The sequence below is a fragment of the Quercus lobata genome, chromosome 4 (assembly GCF_001633185.2).
Source record: "Quercus lobata isolate SW786 chromosome 4, ValleyOak3.0 Primary Assembly, whole genome shotgun sequence".
NCBI classification, from domain to species: Eukaryota; Viridiplantae; Streptophyta; class Magnoliopsida; order Fagales; family Fagaceae; genus Quercus; species Quercus lobata.
Window position 1 is genome coordinate 65,426,214 of NC_044907.1, and position 17,830 is coordinate 65,444,043.

Here is a 17,830-nt window from a genome sequence, read left to right on the forward strand (position 1 = left end):
TGGAATTAGAGTATCATGGTTTTTTTTAAACATGATGTTATTGGTGGTGGTGGTGATAATGGCAAACACCGGTGAATGATGGTGACAACATTGAGGTGAGAAAAATGGGGTGGTGGTGATACTGGCAATAGCATTGATAATGATGGTGTATAACATAGATAAATATGGGCAAAGAAATTTCATAAAATGAATTAAAAAAAAAAAAAAAAAAGTTAGTGTAGATATGTTGGGGGGGGGGGAAAAAAAATAATTATTATTATGACATTTAAAAAAAAAAAAGATTAGAGAAAGAGGAAAATAAGTATATACATCTAGGTTGACAAGCATAAGTTACTTTCCTTCTTGCATATAGAAGGCAAGCATATGCTTTTCTTTTTCTTTCTCTAATTCTTTGTCTTTGATGTGGGAGATACTTTTTTTTTTGGGGGGGAATAAATATTATTATGACATTTAAAAGTTTAAAAAAAAAAAAAAAAAAAAAAAAAAAAAAGATTAGAGAAAAGAGGAAAATAAGTATATAAATCTAGGTTGACAAGCATAAGTTACTTTCCTTCTTGCATGTAGAAGGCAAGCATATGCTTTTCTTTTTCTTTCTCTAATTCTTTGTCTTTGGTGTTGGAGATGCTTTTTTTGTTTGTTTTGGCACAAAGGCATATCATAAATTTATCCTTAGAAAGCAACACCATTGAGTCTATATAAAGTAGATGAGCTCCATATGAACTTCACATTAACAAAATTGAAATTAGAGCTAACTTGGAAGCTTCCCTAAGGGTGTTTTAAACCCAAAATTTTATTCTTGTTCTTGTAAATATTGATGGTTGTTTCTCCAAATTTTGTTGTACGTCTATGGTTTTTTTATAACTATTCATAAAAAGTAGGTTGCTTTACTTCTTAATTTTTCTTATAAATGTTAAAAATGCAATGAATTTTGGGTTTATTTATGTCTTAATTTTCTCTTGAATTAATGATATTTATTGCTAATGGGCTTGGTTCATGAAACATCTAATGTAACCTTGATAAAAGGTACATTATGTCTACTTTTTATAGATCACTATTATGTGGAATTCATAATTTTATTAAATGTCTATTATAGGTTAATCACATGCAAAATTTCACAACAATTGGATGCCATATACTATTAAGTCTATAAAGGAATACAAAAAAAATAAAAAATAAAAAATAAGCTCGTCATAAATTAGTGAGTCTTTTTAGTTTTTATGGCTAATGACATTGATATTTGAAAAGCATGATAAATTAGATTAATATTTGGTAAGCATAAGGGGAGACAAAACCACACTAATCCCCACCACCAATTCAAATTTCAATTTTATGTTAACACCTTTATTCCCCTTCTCAAACTATCTTTTTCACTTTCTTTCTCACAGTATTTGATCCTTACTTTTGCACATCAAATTGAGTAGCACATGAGATTGGAGACACTGTAGCACTAGAGGAAGAGAAAACTTTGTGAGCATAGTTTGAGTTCCCGTGCCATATCAAATAAACACAAAATTATAAAGGTATCTATTGGTCTCCAATAATTTTTTTTTGTCGATGCCCTAATTTTAATTTAGGATATATAACTCCCAACCTTATTCTATAAATTCATTTTCTAAACAAGCTAGAACATTTTTAATTTAGGGTATATGAGTCCTAACCTACCTCTCTCTCTCTCTCTCTCTCTCTCTCTCTAGACACACACACACACACACACACACATATATTTATTTATTATCTGAAAATTTGTAAACATATAAAAGGAATTAGAATTTACTAATAAAGTTTGAAAATATCATGATTTACCATTTTTTTTAAGGTAAACAAGGTGAACAATGCTCTAACTATATTAGATACATGCAATATAACTTTTATATTTGGAACGATTCATTTTAAAAATTAATTGAATATATTTTGGGCAATCATAAAAGTTATGTAGTTCCCTAAAGTATATTGGTTTCTAATTGTCATTCATCTTGAAAAAGATTACAAAAGATACTAAAAATATTGTCTAACAAATAAAAATATGAAAAGTAATAAGAATATAGAAAAAGAAATGGTGGCAAAGGGAGAGTAGCTTCTTAATTAAGATTAATTAGCAAGGCCCATTACCTTTCTTTTAAGATCTTTATCATTTTTTCTTCTTCTTCTTTTTAATTTTTTTTTTTTTTTTTTACTCCTTGGCAATGAAAGGAAATGTTTAGATACTAACAATATAGGAAAGGAATACCTAACAGAGAGAGAGAAGCATTTGACTCTTATATTGTTTAGCAAGCCTATTGCTTTTATTTTACCTTTTGCTTTTGTTTTAGAATTTTCAAATGATTGTGGTGTCATATTCTTCTTATAAGGCCATGCTTGATGCTAACAATAGAATCTTCTTCTTCTTCTTTTTCTTTCCCTTTTTCTTTGTGTGTGTTAGGGTGGGAGTTTTTTTTTTTTTTTTGGGGGGGGGGGGGGGGGGTCCACTAGAATCTTGCTTTGTTTTTAAGATAAGAAATTATTTCAAAGCAACATGTTAAAAGAAATCCTAAAAAAGAGGACTAAAAAATATATGACAATCCTAAGAGATTGAATCTCATATATTAATAACTTGAAGAGAGATGGGCAAAAAAATCTTGTAAGTGAATGACAAAAAATAAAATGTTAGTTTGGAAGTGTTTCGAGAAAAATAAAATTGTAGAATTAATTATTTAACCAATATTTTAACACCATCTCACATGTGTTTAGACTTCCCCTTGATAAGAAGGGTCTAAGATATGAGGACAAAATTCATATTGTTACTATGATTGATTAACACTTGTCCAAAAAAAAAAAAAAAAATTTTGAGGCCATGTTTGGTACGCTGGATGGAAATTATGTTAGGAATAGAAATTCGTATTATTAGAAATATTAAATATTGTAATAGAATAACTATTTATATTTATATTTTAGGTTAAAAATTTGATAGGCATTGCGTTCAAGTTACACTTACAATAACTTTTACAAAATCTTATATATGATAACTTATTTCCTTAATAATATTTTGATAAAACACCTACCATTTGTTCAAATAAATAAAAAAAAAAACACAAAATACTATAATTTGAGTTCTTGATATATAGATTAGTGAATTTGTAGTATCCAATCACCTTGATATTTGTGAAGCATGATAGATACAAAAATGACATTTGAACAAATACTATATTTAGCAAAATATTATTATGGACAAAAAGTTACAAAGTAGTATAATTTTGTAAAAGTTACCTTAAGTATAACTTGAAGGCAATGCCTATTAAAATATTCATCTTGTCTTGTGTTAAAAAATTGTTAGGATATACCCTTGCTTGGGATATGAGGAAGGCATTGAATAGGACTTAGGATTACTTGACTCCTAAGAAAGCATCTGAATTCAAAGGTGTAGCTTATAGTCTTAGGAAATGTTCTTAATTTCTTATCATAGTTAAATAACTAGAAACAAATTAAAGTTGGGCAAACATAGTGAGGGGGACAAGCTTATGGGAAATGTCCAATCAGTGTTTCACTATTCCCATGCTATTATCCCTATTTATAGCTCCCATACACCTAAGTACAACTTCTATGTTATCAAAAAAAAAGTACAGCTTTTTTTGGTTCAGTTGAGGGCAATGATTTTCTTTTACACAGTTACTATAACAACATTGTATATTTATATATTTTTTAATTGAATGATGTAGGTGATTTTCAACTTAAATATGAAAAATTAACATCTAGTTTACTTAAGTTAGATTCCCTCCTAACTGTAAATTTTCATATAAAGATGTTGGCATATACTTTTGCTATGGTACATTATTTGCCTTGAGACATCTTTAATATTGAAAAAAAATCTAGTATTACAAATTATTAAACAATTTCTTTGTCACAACTGTGACGTAATAGAGTGTGAATAGTGAAGAAAAAATGGTAGGTCCATGTGTAATTGATAGACAATTACTTGTAGTCTACCATAATAAAGTTGTGACAGAAAGTTAAGGAATATTTTGTGGTCCTAGAACCACTCTTAATACTTTCAAGTGCAAGTATGAGCCTATATGCAGAGCTAATGAACCTTTATGTGGGGCTAATAAAATTTCCCTTTTTTTTTTTTTAGCCTTCAACAGCAAGTATCAAGTATGAGACTTTTAAGTGGAGCCCCCTACAAAATCCTTTTTTTTTTTATGTCTTTTTTGTGGGCCAAGGGGGAGAGAGTTATTTAGTTAGGATGGTGTGACTATGAAACTTTGTTGGGAGAGTACAAGTATGAGTCTTTATTTATCTAATTTGTTGTCTTTTGTGTTGGAGATTCTTTTTATTTTTGGCACAATGGAATAACTCTAATATGTTTTATTTTTTGAAAGTAACACCATCTAGTCTATATATAGTAAAAGTTATAGATGAGTTCCATATGAACTTCATATTAACAAAATTGAAATTAAGGTTAACTTAGAAGCTTTTCCTTATTAGTATTGATGGCTAATTCTTCAAGTTTGTTTGTACGTATGTTTTTTTTTTTTTTTTTTCCTACTAATGTTCATAGGGTTGCTTTACTTGCTTAATTTTTCTTACAAATTTTACAAATGCAATTGGGCCTACTTACTTGTTAAGTTGCACTTGAATTAACGATATTTATTGTCAAATGGGTTTAGTTCATGTTACGTCTAATGTAGCTTTGACAAAGGTATATCACTCACATCAATCGGTTGCAATTCACTATCAAGATATTTGTTTAGCATATTTAGGAATACCAACACACACACACACACACACACACAAACCCTATATTTTTAAGCTCTTTTGTTTATTACTGAGTTTATATGCCTAATCAAATTAAATTTGAAAAGCATGATAAAATAGATCAGCTTGATTAAAAAATTAATAATGAATTTTTTTTTAACTGAAAACTAAAAACTAAAAATAATAAAAATAATATTAATTTAAAATATTTAAAGAAAAAACTACTTGAGAAATTTAACCCCAAAAAAAAAAAAAAAAAAAAAAAAAAAAAAAAATTTGATTAACTGCTCAACTAGCTATACAATGGATCAACTACTCGAGTCAAAAGGCAAAAGTGGTGACTCAATGGTAGCAAATTTAGGTGAAGAGGAGCAGACCCAGAAAGGGAAAGAGGTTGGAGACCAACAAAAAGAACAAGAAGCTGAGGTAGAGGCTACTAAAGAAGATGATCATGAAGAAGAAGAAGAAGAAGAAGATGATCAGGAAGACGATCGGGAAGAAGAAGAAGATGATAATGAAGACAAGACTGCTACTTAGCATCTCAAAAGCGTTCCCAAGGTAACAAACACCTCAAAAGAGTTCTATATATATATATATATATATATATATATATATATCACACAAACTCAAATGCTTCCTAAAAATGTTGTAACTTTTGTTTTTGCATTTTTGCCATCAACTTCTAAAACATGGTCGTCTTCTTCCTCGAGTGACACCTTTTCTCACTTCTCTTTCCATTTCACCATCTGGGTTATCACTCATTTTTGTCTATTCCCAATCTTCTGAGTTTTTCTCTCATTTTTCTTTCCATTTCATCATCAGGGTTTTTACTGAATTTTTTTTGTTTAAAAATTTGAAAATACAATTTTAATTTAATTTTTTTTAGAAAAAATATTTTATTAATTTTTCTTATTTTTTAATTAAAAAAATTTTAAAAATCAAAACTACATTGTTATGATAAAAAAATTAAATAATATGATAATTTAGATATAATTAATTGTGAGAGAAAATGTGAATCATTTGTATAAATTAGGTAACTTTTACAAAATTATATTACTTGATAACTTTTTTCAAGAATAATATTTTGCTAAAAACCCTACACTTTGTTCAAACATAACCATATCCTTACTTGAAAATACAAATTTTTTTTAAAAAAAAACTATTAAAAAAAACTTACATATATCTAAATATTTTTAACTCTCTAACATTGCCTTACATTTTTTACATTGCAAAAAAAAGAAAAAAAAAAAAGCAACAATATTATCATTTTATGACAATTAGAAATAAATAAATATTAATATAATTTAGGGGATAATAGTAAGAGAAGATGTGAATTATGTTTTAGGGAGGAAGATAATATATAGTAAAAATTTAATGTATAATAACAAAATGCTAGCCTACAACTAGAATTAAATAAAAAAAAATGTTTTGATGCAGCAATTCATTTAATTCATGAAAGCCCATAATCTGGTGTGAACCATTTACTAACAAGCCCACAAAACAACACATACACATAGTATTCCCAAAACCCCAAAAATAAACTTGAGCAAAACCAAGCCCACCAACCATCATGTGTTATGGGTTATCCAGATTGGAAGGTTCAACAATAAGCCCAAAACACTAACATCATCACCTCACCATTTATGTTTACATCTGTTGCTATTTACAAAAACACGAGGAACAAAACAAATGCTCCCAGACTAGACTTAAATCAATCAAATATCTAATGTGCACCTCTCTCTCTCTCCCCCCGTTTATTTCACTATGTTTGTGTATGTCATTAGGAGATGAAGCAGCTTCAACATTTTACCCATTCGGAGCATTCGTTGGTCTTAAATGAAGACATAATTTACGGCGAAGATTGTTATGGGTGCAATGAACCAATATTGGGTCCTAGCTACAGTTGTAAAGAATGCAATTGGTACATGCTTTATAAATCATGTGCAGAACTACCCCTTGGGTTGCTGCACCATCCCTTGCACCCATTACATCCTCTTATTCTCTTTAATGAATGGGCAAATCATCCTGAGGGAGAAAAGAGCAATTGCGAAGTCTGCAAAGAAATGCATGAGGAATACTGTTATTTTTGTTATCGATGCAACTTTAAGCTTCACATTAAATGTGGTTCTTTACCATTCACCATGGAAGCAGAAGTAGAAGTCCACGACCACCCATTAATTGCCATTTGGAAGAGGATGATGTTCACTTGTGACCTTTGTGGCAAAGAAGATAAAGGAATGTCCTATGTGTGTAACGCATGTGGTTTCTTCATTCATAGAAGATGCGCTTACTCTATCCCAAGCAGACTCAAAGTCGTACGGCACAATCACCCCCTCAACCTCATCCATTCTCTTGAACTCCATCAATCTAACTCCCAATTATGTCAACTCTGTTTTCTAAAAGTGGACACAAACTATGGCCTTTACTATTGCTCTAGATGCAATTTGGCTGTCCACCTCGATTGTGCTACTGGCGAGGGAAACATGGAGGACATAAATTTGCTGGAACTTAAAAAGGAGGAGTCCGTCGAGTCAAAAGCTATGCTAGAAAATGTAGATTCAAAGCTCGATCAATCTGTTGACTCAAAAATTTGCAAAGTCATAAAAACCACTATGAGGGAGGACGGAACTGAAATTGCCACAAAAATCAAACACTTTAGCCATAAGCATGACTTAAAGCTTACTAATGAGGTTCCAAATAACAAAATTTGCAACAGGTGCATACGAGCTATTCTCTCTCCATCTTTTTACAATTGTGTCAAATGTAACTTCTTTCTTCATAAATCTTGTATTAAATTACCCAAAATAAAACGACACCCACTTCATCAACACCCACTCACCCTCACTTACAGGGAAAATGGAACTTCGTGTAATGCCTATTGGCAGTTGTGCAATGGCTTTCTCTACAGATGTAAGAGATGCAACTTTGATCTTAATGTTCAATGTAGTTTGATCTTAAACACCCTTAGTCATGCCTGTCACGAGCATCCTCTTTACCTCTCTGTCACAAACAATGGACAAAAGTGTAGTATATGTGGTTTTGAACAATACCGAGTATTCCATTATACCACTTGTGAATTTGTCCTAGACTTCAAATGTGCTACACTACCACAAACCGCATGGTACTACCAACATGAGCATCCCTTCACTCTCTGTTATACTCCTGAAGATGACTACGATGAATATTACTGTGATATTTGTGAAGAAGAACGAGATTCCAAGCAATGGTTCTACTACTGTGAAGATTGCAGTTATCCTGCTCATTCCAATTGTATTATTGGGGAAGCACCAAATTACAAGGAACACATATAATCACCACTTGTTTGGAGATTTATACATTAATTTGACTGTAAAGACAATCTCAATGGCACAATTGATCTCTCCAATCTATCCAGTGTAATTTTAACATCCACAATAATTGTTTATAAAAAGACCAATGCTGTTTTAATTTTTAGTTGTATATTTTCCATTAAGGCTGAGCCTTAGTTTTTTGTTGTTGTATCTTATGTGTTATTATGGCTGTCTAGTTGTGAAATTTATGGGAACTTTCTTCCTTTCTTTCCTCCCTTTTGAGATGAAGCTTATTAGGATTGTTGTTTTTTACCTCTCATAACATTTAATGTGTTGTCACATTAATTAAAGTTGGATTTTAATTCTACAACGAGCTTATTATATTCATCATTGTACCTACAAATTGTGGTGCTAGCAATAACCTCGAGGTGATTGTTGTTTTTCTCCTTTGTTTCTTTTCAATGGATTTGTGATGGTTTGCAGCTACTCTGCTTTTGGTGGGTGTATTAAAGGGTTCTGAACAAAATTTGAGTGAGGCTCTGCATGTGTGTTTGGGTGTTGGTTGCCAATGATGGACCTTTGTGGGGCTATGGGTGGTGTTTAGGGTGTATCTACCCTTTTATAAAGTTTCTTAGAGGGAGTTTGGATTCGGATTATAAGTGTTGCGTCTGCGTCTAACGCGTTTTCTCTTTTTTTTTTTTTTTTTTTTTTTTGCCTTTTCAGCCGTAACTGTTAACCGATCTTCTGTGAACAGTGCACAAGTGCACTGTTCACGGACCCACAAATTACACTTTTCAACAACTTTTTCATTAAAAATGGGTCTCACGGTACTATTCACATATTTAAAAATTATTTTGCTACAGTGTTTTCTGTTTTCAGTTTTCAGTTTTCAGTTTCAGCAAAATAAGTTCTATCCAAATAGACCCTTAGTAACCTCAATTCTCAAGTTACAACAATTACATCAAATTCAACCTTTTTTATTATTTTTTTGGGTAAATTTGCTTTTTATTTGTTGCAAACATAATTTTCTTTGTGAAGGAATATGAAATTTCTTTAATGTCTACTGTTTTGCTTAAATATCGACTTTGTTGCATTCAAACAATGGAGGAATTATCTTAAATGGAGGGAAAGTTGCGGCCAACAAAATAGCCGAAGTGGCAACAATGCAGTCTTAGAAAAGATAGGAATCCAGAAATATATATATATGTATGTATGTATATATATACACACACAACTAAACCACCAAAAAGAGAAAGGTGGTTTGCCTCAGAATTTTTAATCATTTACTTTATCTTTTCCCATGATGTTCATTGCATTGTGAATTATCCACAATGTCAAAATCAATTTTACAGGGGCAGAATTTCACAATGGCGGTGAATAAAATTATTGGAATGGTCCTCTAATGCCAGTAGAAAGCAAGGGATTTGTAAGTAATAATCACAGCCCAATGAAGACTTAGCTTTAGATCATGAAATTATGGAGAGGACTTAAGAATGAAGACTCAACTCAAGTTTATAATAGTAACAAAGAAGGGCTGAATATGGAGAATCATTTTAAAGATGAAGATGGTGAGCTTGACTAGAGGTATGTTCCTTTTTTGGATTAAATGGTTTGTTAGACATCAAAAATGAAGTTCTTGAGCTTAATAGTATTGATTGACTTGGTATCTCATAAAAATTACAAATTGAACGAAGTGGGTATATATTTAGGCTGTTAGTAAGCACTTTCCAAAATTGATAATATGGTTGTATAATACTTGAAATTTTATGCTATTGGCTTATGTTAGCACAAGAATGCTATTTTCACACTTTGTTGTACAACTGTTTTTCATACCCAACTTTAGACCTTCATTTAAAATTAAAACAGAGATCATATTTACTTGAATTTCTAAATTGCAATCATTTTTTTCCTGTTACTCAAAGTCTGTAATTGAGGCAAGTTGAAATGCTGCTCATGTTAGCTTATTTTGTATTGACTTGGTATTTAGATGTGTACTAATCAAGCACAAATGTTATAAGATGCTACACTTATTTATATTGGGACCCTCATTTCCTCCTTTTTGTAAAAGAGTATGTTCACTATTATGTGGGCTATTTATTCTCTAGGCATGATACCCAATATGGTCTTTGGGTTTTTATTTTGAACCATGTGTGAGCTATTGGACACAAGGTGTTTGAGGAAATGTCCCCCTTTTGGCTCTTTGGTGGTGGGTGGCAGCTCTTTTTAGCTATCTGAATGTGTTGGCTTTGCATTCCTTAACAACACAGCTTCGATAAGCGGCTTTGTTATGGAACCAAACACCTGTTTGGAGAACAAAGAAAAGGTCACATCATGATGTACATTTGTATTGAAAACTAAAAGCTGGTATGAGTCTTATCGATGATTATCTTCTTTTTTTATATATATATATATATATATATATGCCGATGAAAATAGCCAAATACCACGTTTTGGCCAAATTTATGGCAAACTAGCACTGTTTCAGAAATATTTAGCAATCTACCACTTTTTTAGTACTTGAGTTTCACAAAATCAAGTTCTAAACAGTACTTAAGTTTAGTGAACTCAAGTTCCTAGTGAGTCACCAACGTGGCATTGCTGACCTGAAATTTGTGTAATTAAAAAAATAATGTGGTACTCGATATTACTGAAATTGAGTTTCTTTATAGTACTTGAGCCTCATACAGTCGAGTCCCCTGTTTTTCTTTTTCTTTTTTTCCTTTTTCTACTTTTTGTTTCGTACAAAACTTTTACTTAGGAAATGCTGACTTGTTTTCCACACAACTATTGTGCTGACTCTATCTATATATACAGCTATATATGCTATATGCCATTCTCATCCTTGACACATATCTAACTCAATGGCTTTCTTTGTTTGCTTCTTCCTCTTGTGATCATTGTGTCCACCAAACTAAGGTTGCCTATTTCTCCAAAGCTTCATCACTTTCATGAAACTTGTCAAGTCAAAGAAAATGGCAAAGTATTTATGGCTAAAATGTCATCCATTTCGGCCAAAAGGAAAGAAGCATGAATTTGGTTTGCATGTCAGGTGTTGTTACTAGTCATCTTCTTTGACAATTCATGAAAAAAATTTAATGCAAGCTCTTGCATTTCTTCACGCATGAAACTCCTTGAATATCATGCATCTTCCTGACATGGGCATGCAAGCCATTTAATGGTTTGTTGGCTAATGTCAAGCCACTAAGTTTGATTATTCAAGCCATTCCAATAGAAAAACAAAAAAAAAAACAAAAACAAAAACAAAAACAAAAAACAAAAACAACAAAAACAAAAACAAAAAAAAAAACAAAAAAAAAAAAAAAAAAACAAATCGACAACAACAACAACAAGGTACTCGAGTGCACTAAACTCGAGTACTATAAAGAGATACTCGATTTCAGTAATATCGAGTACTACATTTTTTTTTTTAATTACACAAATTCCAAGTTAACAGTGCCATGCCGCTGGTGACTCACTAGGAGTTCATTGAACTCGAGTACTAAAAAAATGGTAGATTGCTAAATATTTCCAAAACAGTGCTAGTTTGCCACAAATTTTGCCAAAACGTGGTATTTGGCTATTTTCATCGAGAGAAATGGGTTTGAGATAATGAACAATATTGTGATTTGTGAACACATTTTTCTTTGAGAGAGAAGGAAATGAAACTTTTTTTTAATATTAAATGGTTTTTTACTAGTTTTTTTTTTTTTTTTTTTTTTTTTTTTTTTTTTTGAGAAAAAAGACTTCAAACTTTACACAATAGCCATATCAAGTTGAATACAGGATAAACATGGGGTGAAACATTCTCCATCCACACAAAAGCTGCTAACTTAGCCAAATTATGAGCAACTTTGTTGCATTCTCTTTTTCTATTAATAGAGTAAGACAATTTAGAAAAAGAGGCAGCATAGGTGCATGCATCCTCTATCAACAGCCCAAAAGAAGCTAAACTCAAGTTATTTGATACCAAGGTTTTTACTACAATCTCCGAATCTCCCTCCACAATAGCTTGATCAATTCCAACCTCCAAACCAGATTCTAAAGCCCGAATTGCTGCCATGGGTTCGATCTCAATAGCTTGGTATGCTTGAGGCAGTTTCTGTGTTAAGGAAGCTATTACTAGTACCTGATTATTTCTAATAACGACGCCAATACTTGATCTATTTGCTTCCTCAAAAACAACTCCATCATAATTTATTTTAAATAAATCCGGAGGGGGATCGGAGGAGGCTAGTAAGTGTGGCACTGTTGCTATCTAGGTTTTGAGGATGGCAAGACAGCTTTGTATTCCTCAAATCTATCTCTTGAAGCTTGGGCTAGCTGGTCTGTGGACACACACTATTGCTGCATACGTAGCTAATTTCTTTGGGTCCAATAGACCACACAGTCATGGTGAAAAATTCTGGAGATTTATTGTTTGTTATCACCCAAGCAGTCAGGCTTCTGAAATCTTTGAAATCTGTCAATGAATAGAGAATGGGTAGTGTTTGAATAATTTCCCCATATGATTTTGGGGTGGTTTCGCATTAACCCTAGATTTTAAGAAGTATTCATTAAAATTTGATCCCCAAGGGAATTATTATTAACAAAACTAACAAAATTCAATAAAATATTTTTGTTTTTCAAAACACAAACCAAACGGGCCGTCTAAGTTGTCATGGTTAAAAAATATGATTCACTTTTGCACAACTGGAAGATTGAAGAATGTAGGAATTAATGTGACTGGAGCAATATAATAATCAATTATATTGATATATGAAATTTAAATTCAAAATATTCCAAGCTTAAAATGATAGTTGGATCTATTTTCAAATTTTAGAAATCTCATTAAGCATGTCATTGTAAATTTGTAATGTGTTATCAATGAATTGAATAGAAAATGTCACTATTTGGCTTTTGGTATCATGGACTATTTCCAAATCACTTATCTATTCTCTATTCCTTCTTTTCTCATATTCACTTTTTTTCCCAACATTTTAAAGGGAAAATTACACTAATCTCCTTCGTAATATAAAGAAATGACAATGACCTCTAAATTTTTTTTATCAGTTCTTTTCCTAAAGTTTTATTTTTTATTTTTTTGAAAGGATCGGCAATTACTTAATGTCATTTTTCAAAAACCCTCTACAAGACTACGAGTATGCTCCAGCATGAATCAGAACTCTAAATCTTTCATCTATTTGTATCAAAAGTTATGCAACATATTGAATGTTAATTAATCATGGATTAATATTCTCTATCTTGATTTGTGATCTGTTTTCTATGCAATCATGGGCAATTTGGTGCCCAATAATCACATTTTGAGTCAAATAAGTACTCATGGGTAAAATGGTTATTCCACATGCTTTGAAAATTATATAATTTACTCGACTCTAAAATCTTAACACATAAAGTCATCATATGGAATTTGCAGGCATAATTTTTTTTCCGAAGATGAAATCAAGGGTTTGACCAAAACATAATGTCAATGAAAAAAAAAAATTCACAATGGTTAAATGGTATTACTTGTCGTCATGGGAGTTTGTAAATGGTGAGCTCATTCATCTAGAATGTTACATAAATCTAGAAAAAAGAAAAAGAACGAATGGTCTTATTATTGACATGCATGTATAAGTTTAATTAAGCAACTTAATTTTGGTAAATCCTTATTAATTAAAGTTTAAGTAAAAGCTTAATTCTTATTGATCCAATGGAATAATTATAGACATGCAGCCCGTGGTAATTAAGATAAATAATATATAATTTCTTAAATTATTTAAATAATTATTTATCTTTCATAAGATAACCGAAGATGGTTTTCAGAATTAATTTTATTTTAGAGTAACCTAATTATAAGAGAGTTTATAGTAAGCGTAAAACCTGTTTTATCTCTAAAAATATTATAGAAAAAAATAATCTGAAAATCAGTTAGGAAAATTCAAAAGAGTCAACACAAGACAAGCATTGATCTTGTCTCCCTGAGTTGCGGGTTTGATCTACCAAAACTACCATAAGAGATACAAAACCAATACCTTGTAGACCAATAGAGTCCAACTTTGAATATGAAAAGGAGAAGAGTTTATGCCAAAGTAATGGTTCCATGCATCACCAATGACCTTCCAGGTCAATAACACCCTCCCTTTCCTCTCCACAATATCCAACTATGCATTGGCAGAGTAAATATTTTTAATTCCAAGGCAAGATCTTCTCCAGAATTTCGATTAACTACAAGCATACGCAAATCAATCAATTCAAGCTAATAACAAAAATAATTAATTTATAGCTGATAACAAAAATAAAGAAACAAATAATTAATTCATAGCTAATACAAATCAATTCAAGACATTAATCGAATTATATAATGCTTAAACATACAAAATAATTAAGTTCACTCTATACTGTCAAATAATGTCATATTCGTCTTCCCATTTTTCTCCACCTTTAGATCAAAACCATATAAGTCAGCGCCACTAATCCAATTTCATCAACCTCATTCTCAAGGCATCTCATCTATATATTAAAAAAAAAAAAAAAAAAAAACTGTTTTTTTATTTTATATATATAATTTTTTTTTTGAAAATCTAATTTATAAATGGATAAAACAATCTGGAAATTAACAGCAAAGTGATTTTACTTTTTAGGCAATGTTTTAGTGAGAATTAGAGTTGCATTTTTACCGAATTGTCCATTAGTTTTGTCTCTATTTAAACATAGGGGTGTAAGGGTATATTTGAACTAAAAAATGAGGAAGTCAAACAAGAGAAGCACCTTAAATAATAGTATAAATATAGATAATAATATAGATTTTTACCGAATTGTCCATTAGTTTTGTCTCTATTTAAACATAGGGGTGTAAGGGTATTTTTGAACTAAAAAAATGAGGAATCCAAATAAAGGAAACTCCTTAAATAATAGTGTAGATAAAAGACCAAATGGATAAATTAAAAGAGCAAAAGGCCTTAAAATTTTAAATACTGTAATTTCAGAAGCTCTTTCGCACGGTAAGGGGCATAGCGATCCACACAATTGTGCAAAGTGTAAAGTGAAAGTGCAAACAAGTTTCACGATTTTTATCAAACACCTTCTACCCATCTACAATTTCCGTCACCCCCGGTTAGTTAGGAGTTTAACTTCTGTCCGGAGGTGGCGAAAAAGAAGTGTTTTACGCCACCCAATGAATGAAAGCCACGTCGTTATTTTACAGAAAAATCAATACACCTCAGCACACACAATCATAACTCATTAAAATCTACAATCCTACTCACACACGATAGTTTCAGATTTGGAGAGCTAAACCCCAAATCTCCTCCTTTCTTCTTAGCCCCGGAGCTCTATGTCGCCACATACGCTGCCGCACGTGTCGTTTCCAACGTCTGAAAATTATGTCGGAGTCTTCGCATGTGTGGTGTCACCACCTCAAGGTGTGTTCTTAGAAGATTTGTTATTTTCCCCAAATTTGGGATTTTGAAATATTGATGGGTTTGGGATATTTTTTGGATATCAATCACTTGATTTGGTATGAGTTTTCCTGGTTTTTGGTATTTTTATGGGTTGATCGGATAATTAAATGGTAGGTTCAAACCCTAAAAAAAATCTGATTGTGGTTCTACATTTTTTTTCCCAGCTAGCTTGGGTTCTTACTTATTATGTTTCAGCTCCAAATCATGATTCTTGTGTGCTTTCTTTTTAATTTCTGAAAATTTTTTGAGGTTTTCTATGTATTTGAATCCCCTGTTTTGCTCTGCCATCTTTCATTCATTTAGTTAGTTGAATTGTTCTTTATATTAATAGTTAATACTTACATACATACCATTCATGTTCCTATAATATATACCGTGGGAAATGAGATTTTATTTATTTATTCTTATATGTTTTAAAAATGTGATATGAAATTTACTTAAACCAGATTAAATAATTAAAATTCAGTAGAATGCTATGGTACTCATCCTTTAGTTTAAATAATATGAACTATTAGTCAATATGTTTGCATCTCTCTCTCATTCTCAATTACACACCTGTGATATTAAGCGCTTAACTATCCCCTGAGCCCATAGGAGTTTTGTAAATTTGGCCCTTAAGTAGTTTGCTATCAAGTTGCATTTTGAACTGAAATATTCAAAACCACCTGTCTGCATCATAGCTGGGAAAAAAGAAAAACATAATAAGTTGCAGCTAACATTTGCAAAAGAAATCAGACATATAAACACTTAAAAACCCACTTGAATCTTGAGAAGTCATTTAAAAAAAAAGAAAAAAAAAGAATGAGAAGTCATATATATCTTGAGAACGCTCGTAACCATCAACACAAACTTTGTTGGCTAACTCGTGAACTTAGCCGATATGATAGCACCCATTTGGCAGTTCAATCTATGATTTATCATTCATGGACGTTGATAAGCTAACACACTCAAAAGTTAGCCTTCTTAAATCTTTATGTACAAATCTAGAATTGTATTTGTAGAAACTAAAATGAAGTGATAAAGACATCCTTATTATGAAAGTAGGTTCAATGCAAGACTATTTTGTGTTAGCAAGACAGATATCAAATGTGATTGTTATGCTCAATAATACTGGCAAGTTACCCCACCTTAAATATACTGCATTATTTGCATTCTACCAATCTCGATACCCTTTGTTGCCCTGTGGTCTAATTTTGTTTCATTGTTCTTTTTCTCCAACGATTTAAACGTGGTTATAGAGCTGAAACAAAATTAGAGCAAAGCTGGTGCTACCTTGGTTTTACTTCATTGCATTTAATCAATCTCACTGACTCACATCCCCTCAGCAAACTGATGCTCAAACAAACGAAGTAGTTCCTGGAAGCACCATTTATGGTTTGGTTGGGATAAGGAGGAAAAGGAGGAGAAAGAAAGGAGTACCATAGCATTCTACCGAATTTTAATTATTTAATCTGGTTTAAGTAAATTTCATATCACATTTTTAAAACATATAAGAATAAATAAATAAAATCTCATTTCCCACGGTATATATTATAGGAACATGAATGGTATGTATGTAAGTATTAACTATTAATATAAAGAACAATTCAACTAACTAAATGAATTGAAAGATGGCAGAGCAAAACAGGGAATTCAAAAACATAGAAAACCTCAAAAAAATTTCATAAATTAAAAAGAAAGCACACAAGAATCATGATTTGGAGCTGAAACATAATAAGTAAGAACCCAAGCTAGCTGGGAAAAAAAATGAAGAACCACAATCAGATTTTTTTTAGGGTTTGAACCTACCATTTAATTATCCGATCAAAACCCATAAAAATACCAAAAACCAGGAAAACTCATACCAAATCAAGTGATTGATATCCAAAAAATACCCCAAACCCATCAATATTTCGAAATCCCAAATTTGGGGAAATAACAAATCTTCTAAGAACACACCTTGAGGTGGTGACACCACACATGCGAAGGCCCCGACATAATTTTCAGACGCCGGAAACGACGCGTGCGGCGTCGTATGTGGCGGGGTAGAGCTCCGGGGCTAAGAAGAGAGGAGGAGAGGAGATTTGGGGTTTAGCTCTCCAGATCTGAAACCATCGTGTGTGAGGAGGATTGTAGATTTTAATGAGTTATGATTGTGTGTGCTGAGGTGTATTGATCTTTCTGTAAAATAACGACGTGGCTTTCATTCATTAGGTGGCGTAAAACACTTCTTTTTCGCCACCTCCGGACAGAAGTTAAACTCGTTAGTTTTTGTTGTTAACTGCCCTGATGTGTTTTTTTTTGCCAAATAAGCCACAAATATGACCTGGCACATGCAAAACGGTGCCGTTTGCCCAAAGAGAAAAAAAAAAAAAAAAAAAAAATTCTGCAACT

General features: G+C 31.6%; 1 protein-coding gene and 1 long non-coding RNA gene across 2 annotated transcripts; one reads left to right on the forward strand and one right to left on the reverse strand.

The window, feature by feature from the left end:
• Positions 1-6,515: 6,515 nt before the first annotated feature.
• On the forward strand, positions 6,516-8,039 carry LOC115985617. Its single transcript, XM_031108544.1, has one exon. It carries the CDS (start codon positions 6,516-6,518, stop codon positions 8,037-8,039), a length of 1,524 nt encoding a protein of 507 aa, XP_030964404.1.
• A 5,836-nt stretch (positions 8,040-13,875) lies between these two features.
• On the reverse strand, positions 13,876-17,734 carry LOC115983838. Its single transcript, XR_004090270.1, has 3 exons — positions 17,396-17,734; positions 16,013-16,137; positions 13,876-14,222 (listed from the first exon to the last, which is right to left on the reverse strand). It is a non-coding gene; the product is annotated as an uncharacterized LOC115983838 (long non-coding RNA).
• Between the last annotated feature and the right edge of the window lie 96 nt (positions 17,735-17,830).

Excerpts from the sequence above, each read along its gene's own strand:
- LOC115985617 (XM_031108544.1), top strand. The coding sequence starts at position 6,516 with ATGAAGCAGCTTCAACATTTTACCCATTCGGAGCATTCGTTGGTCTTA.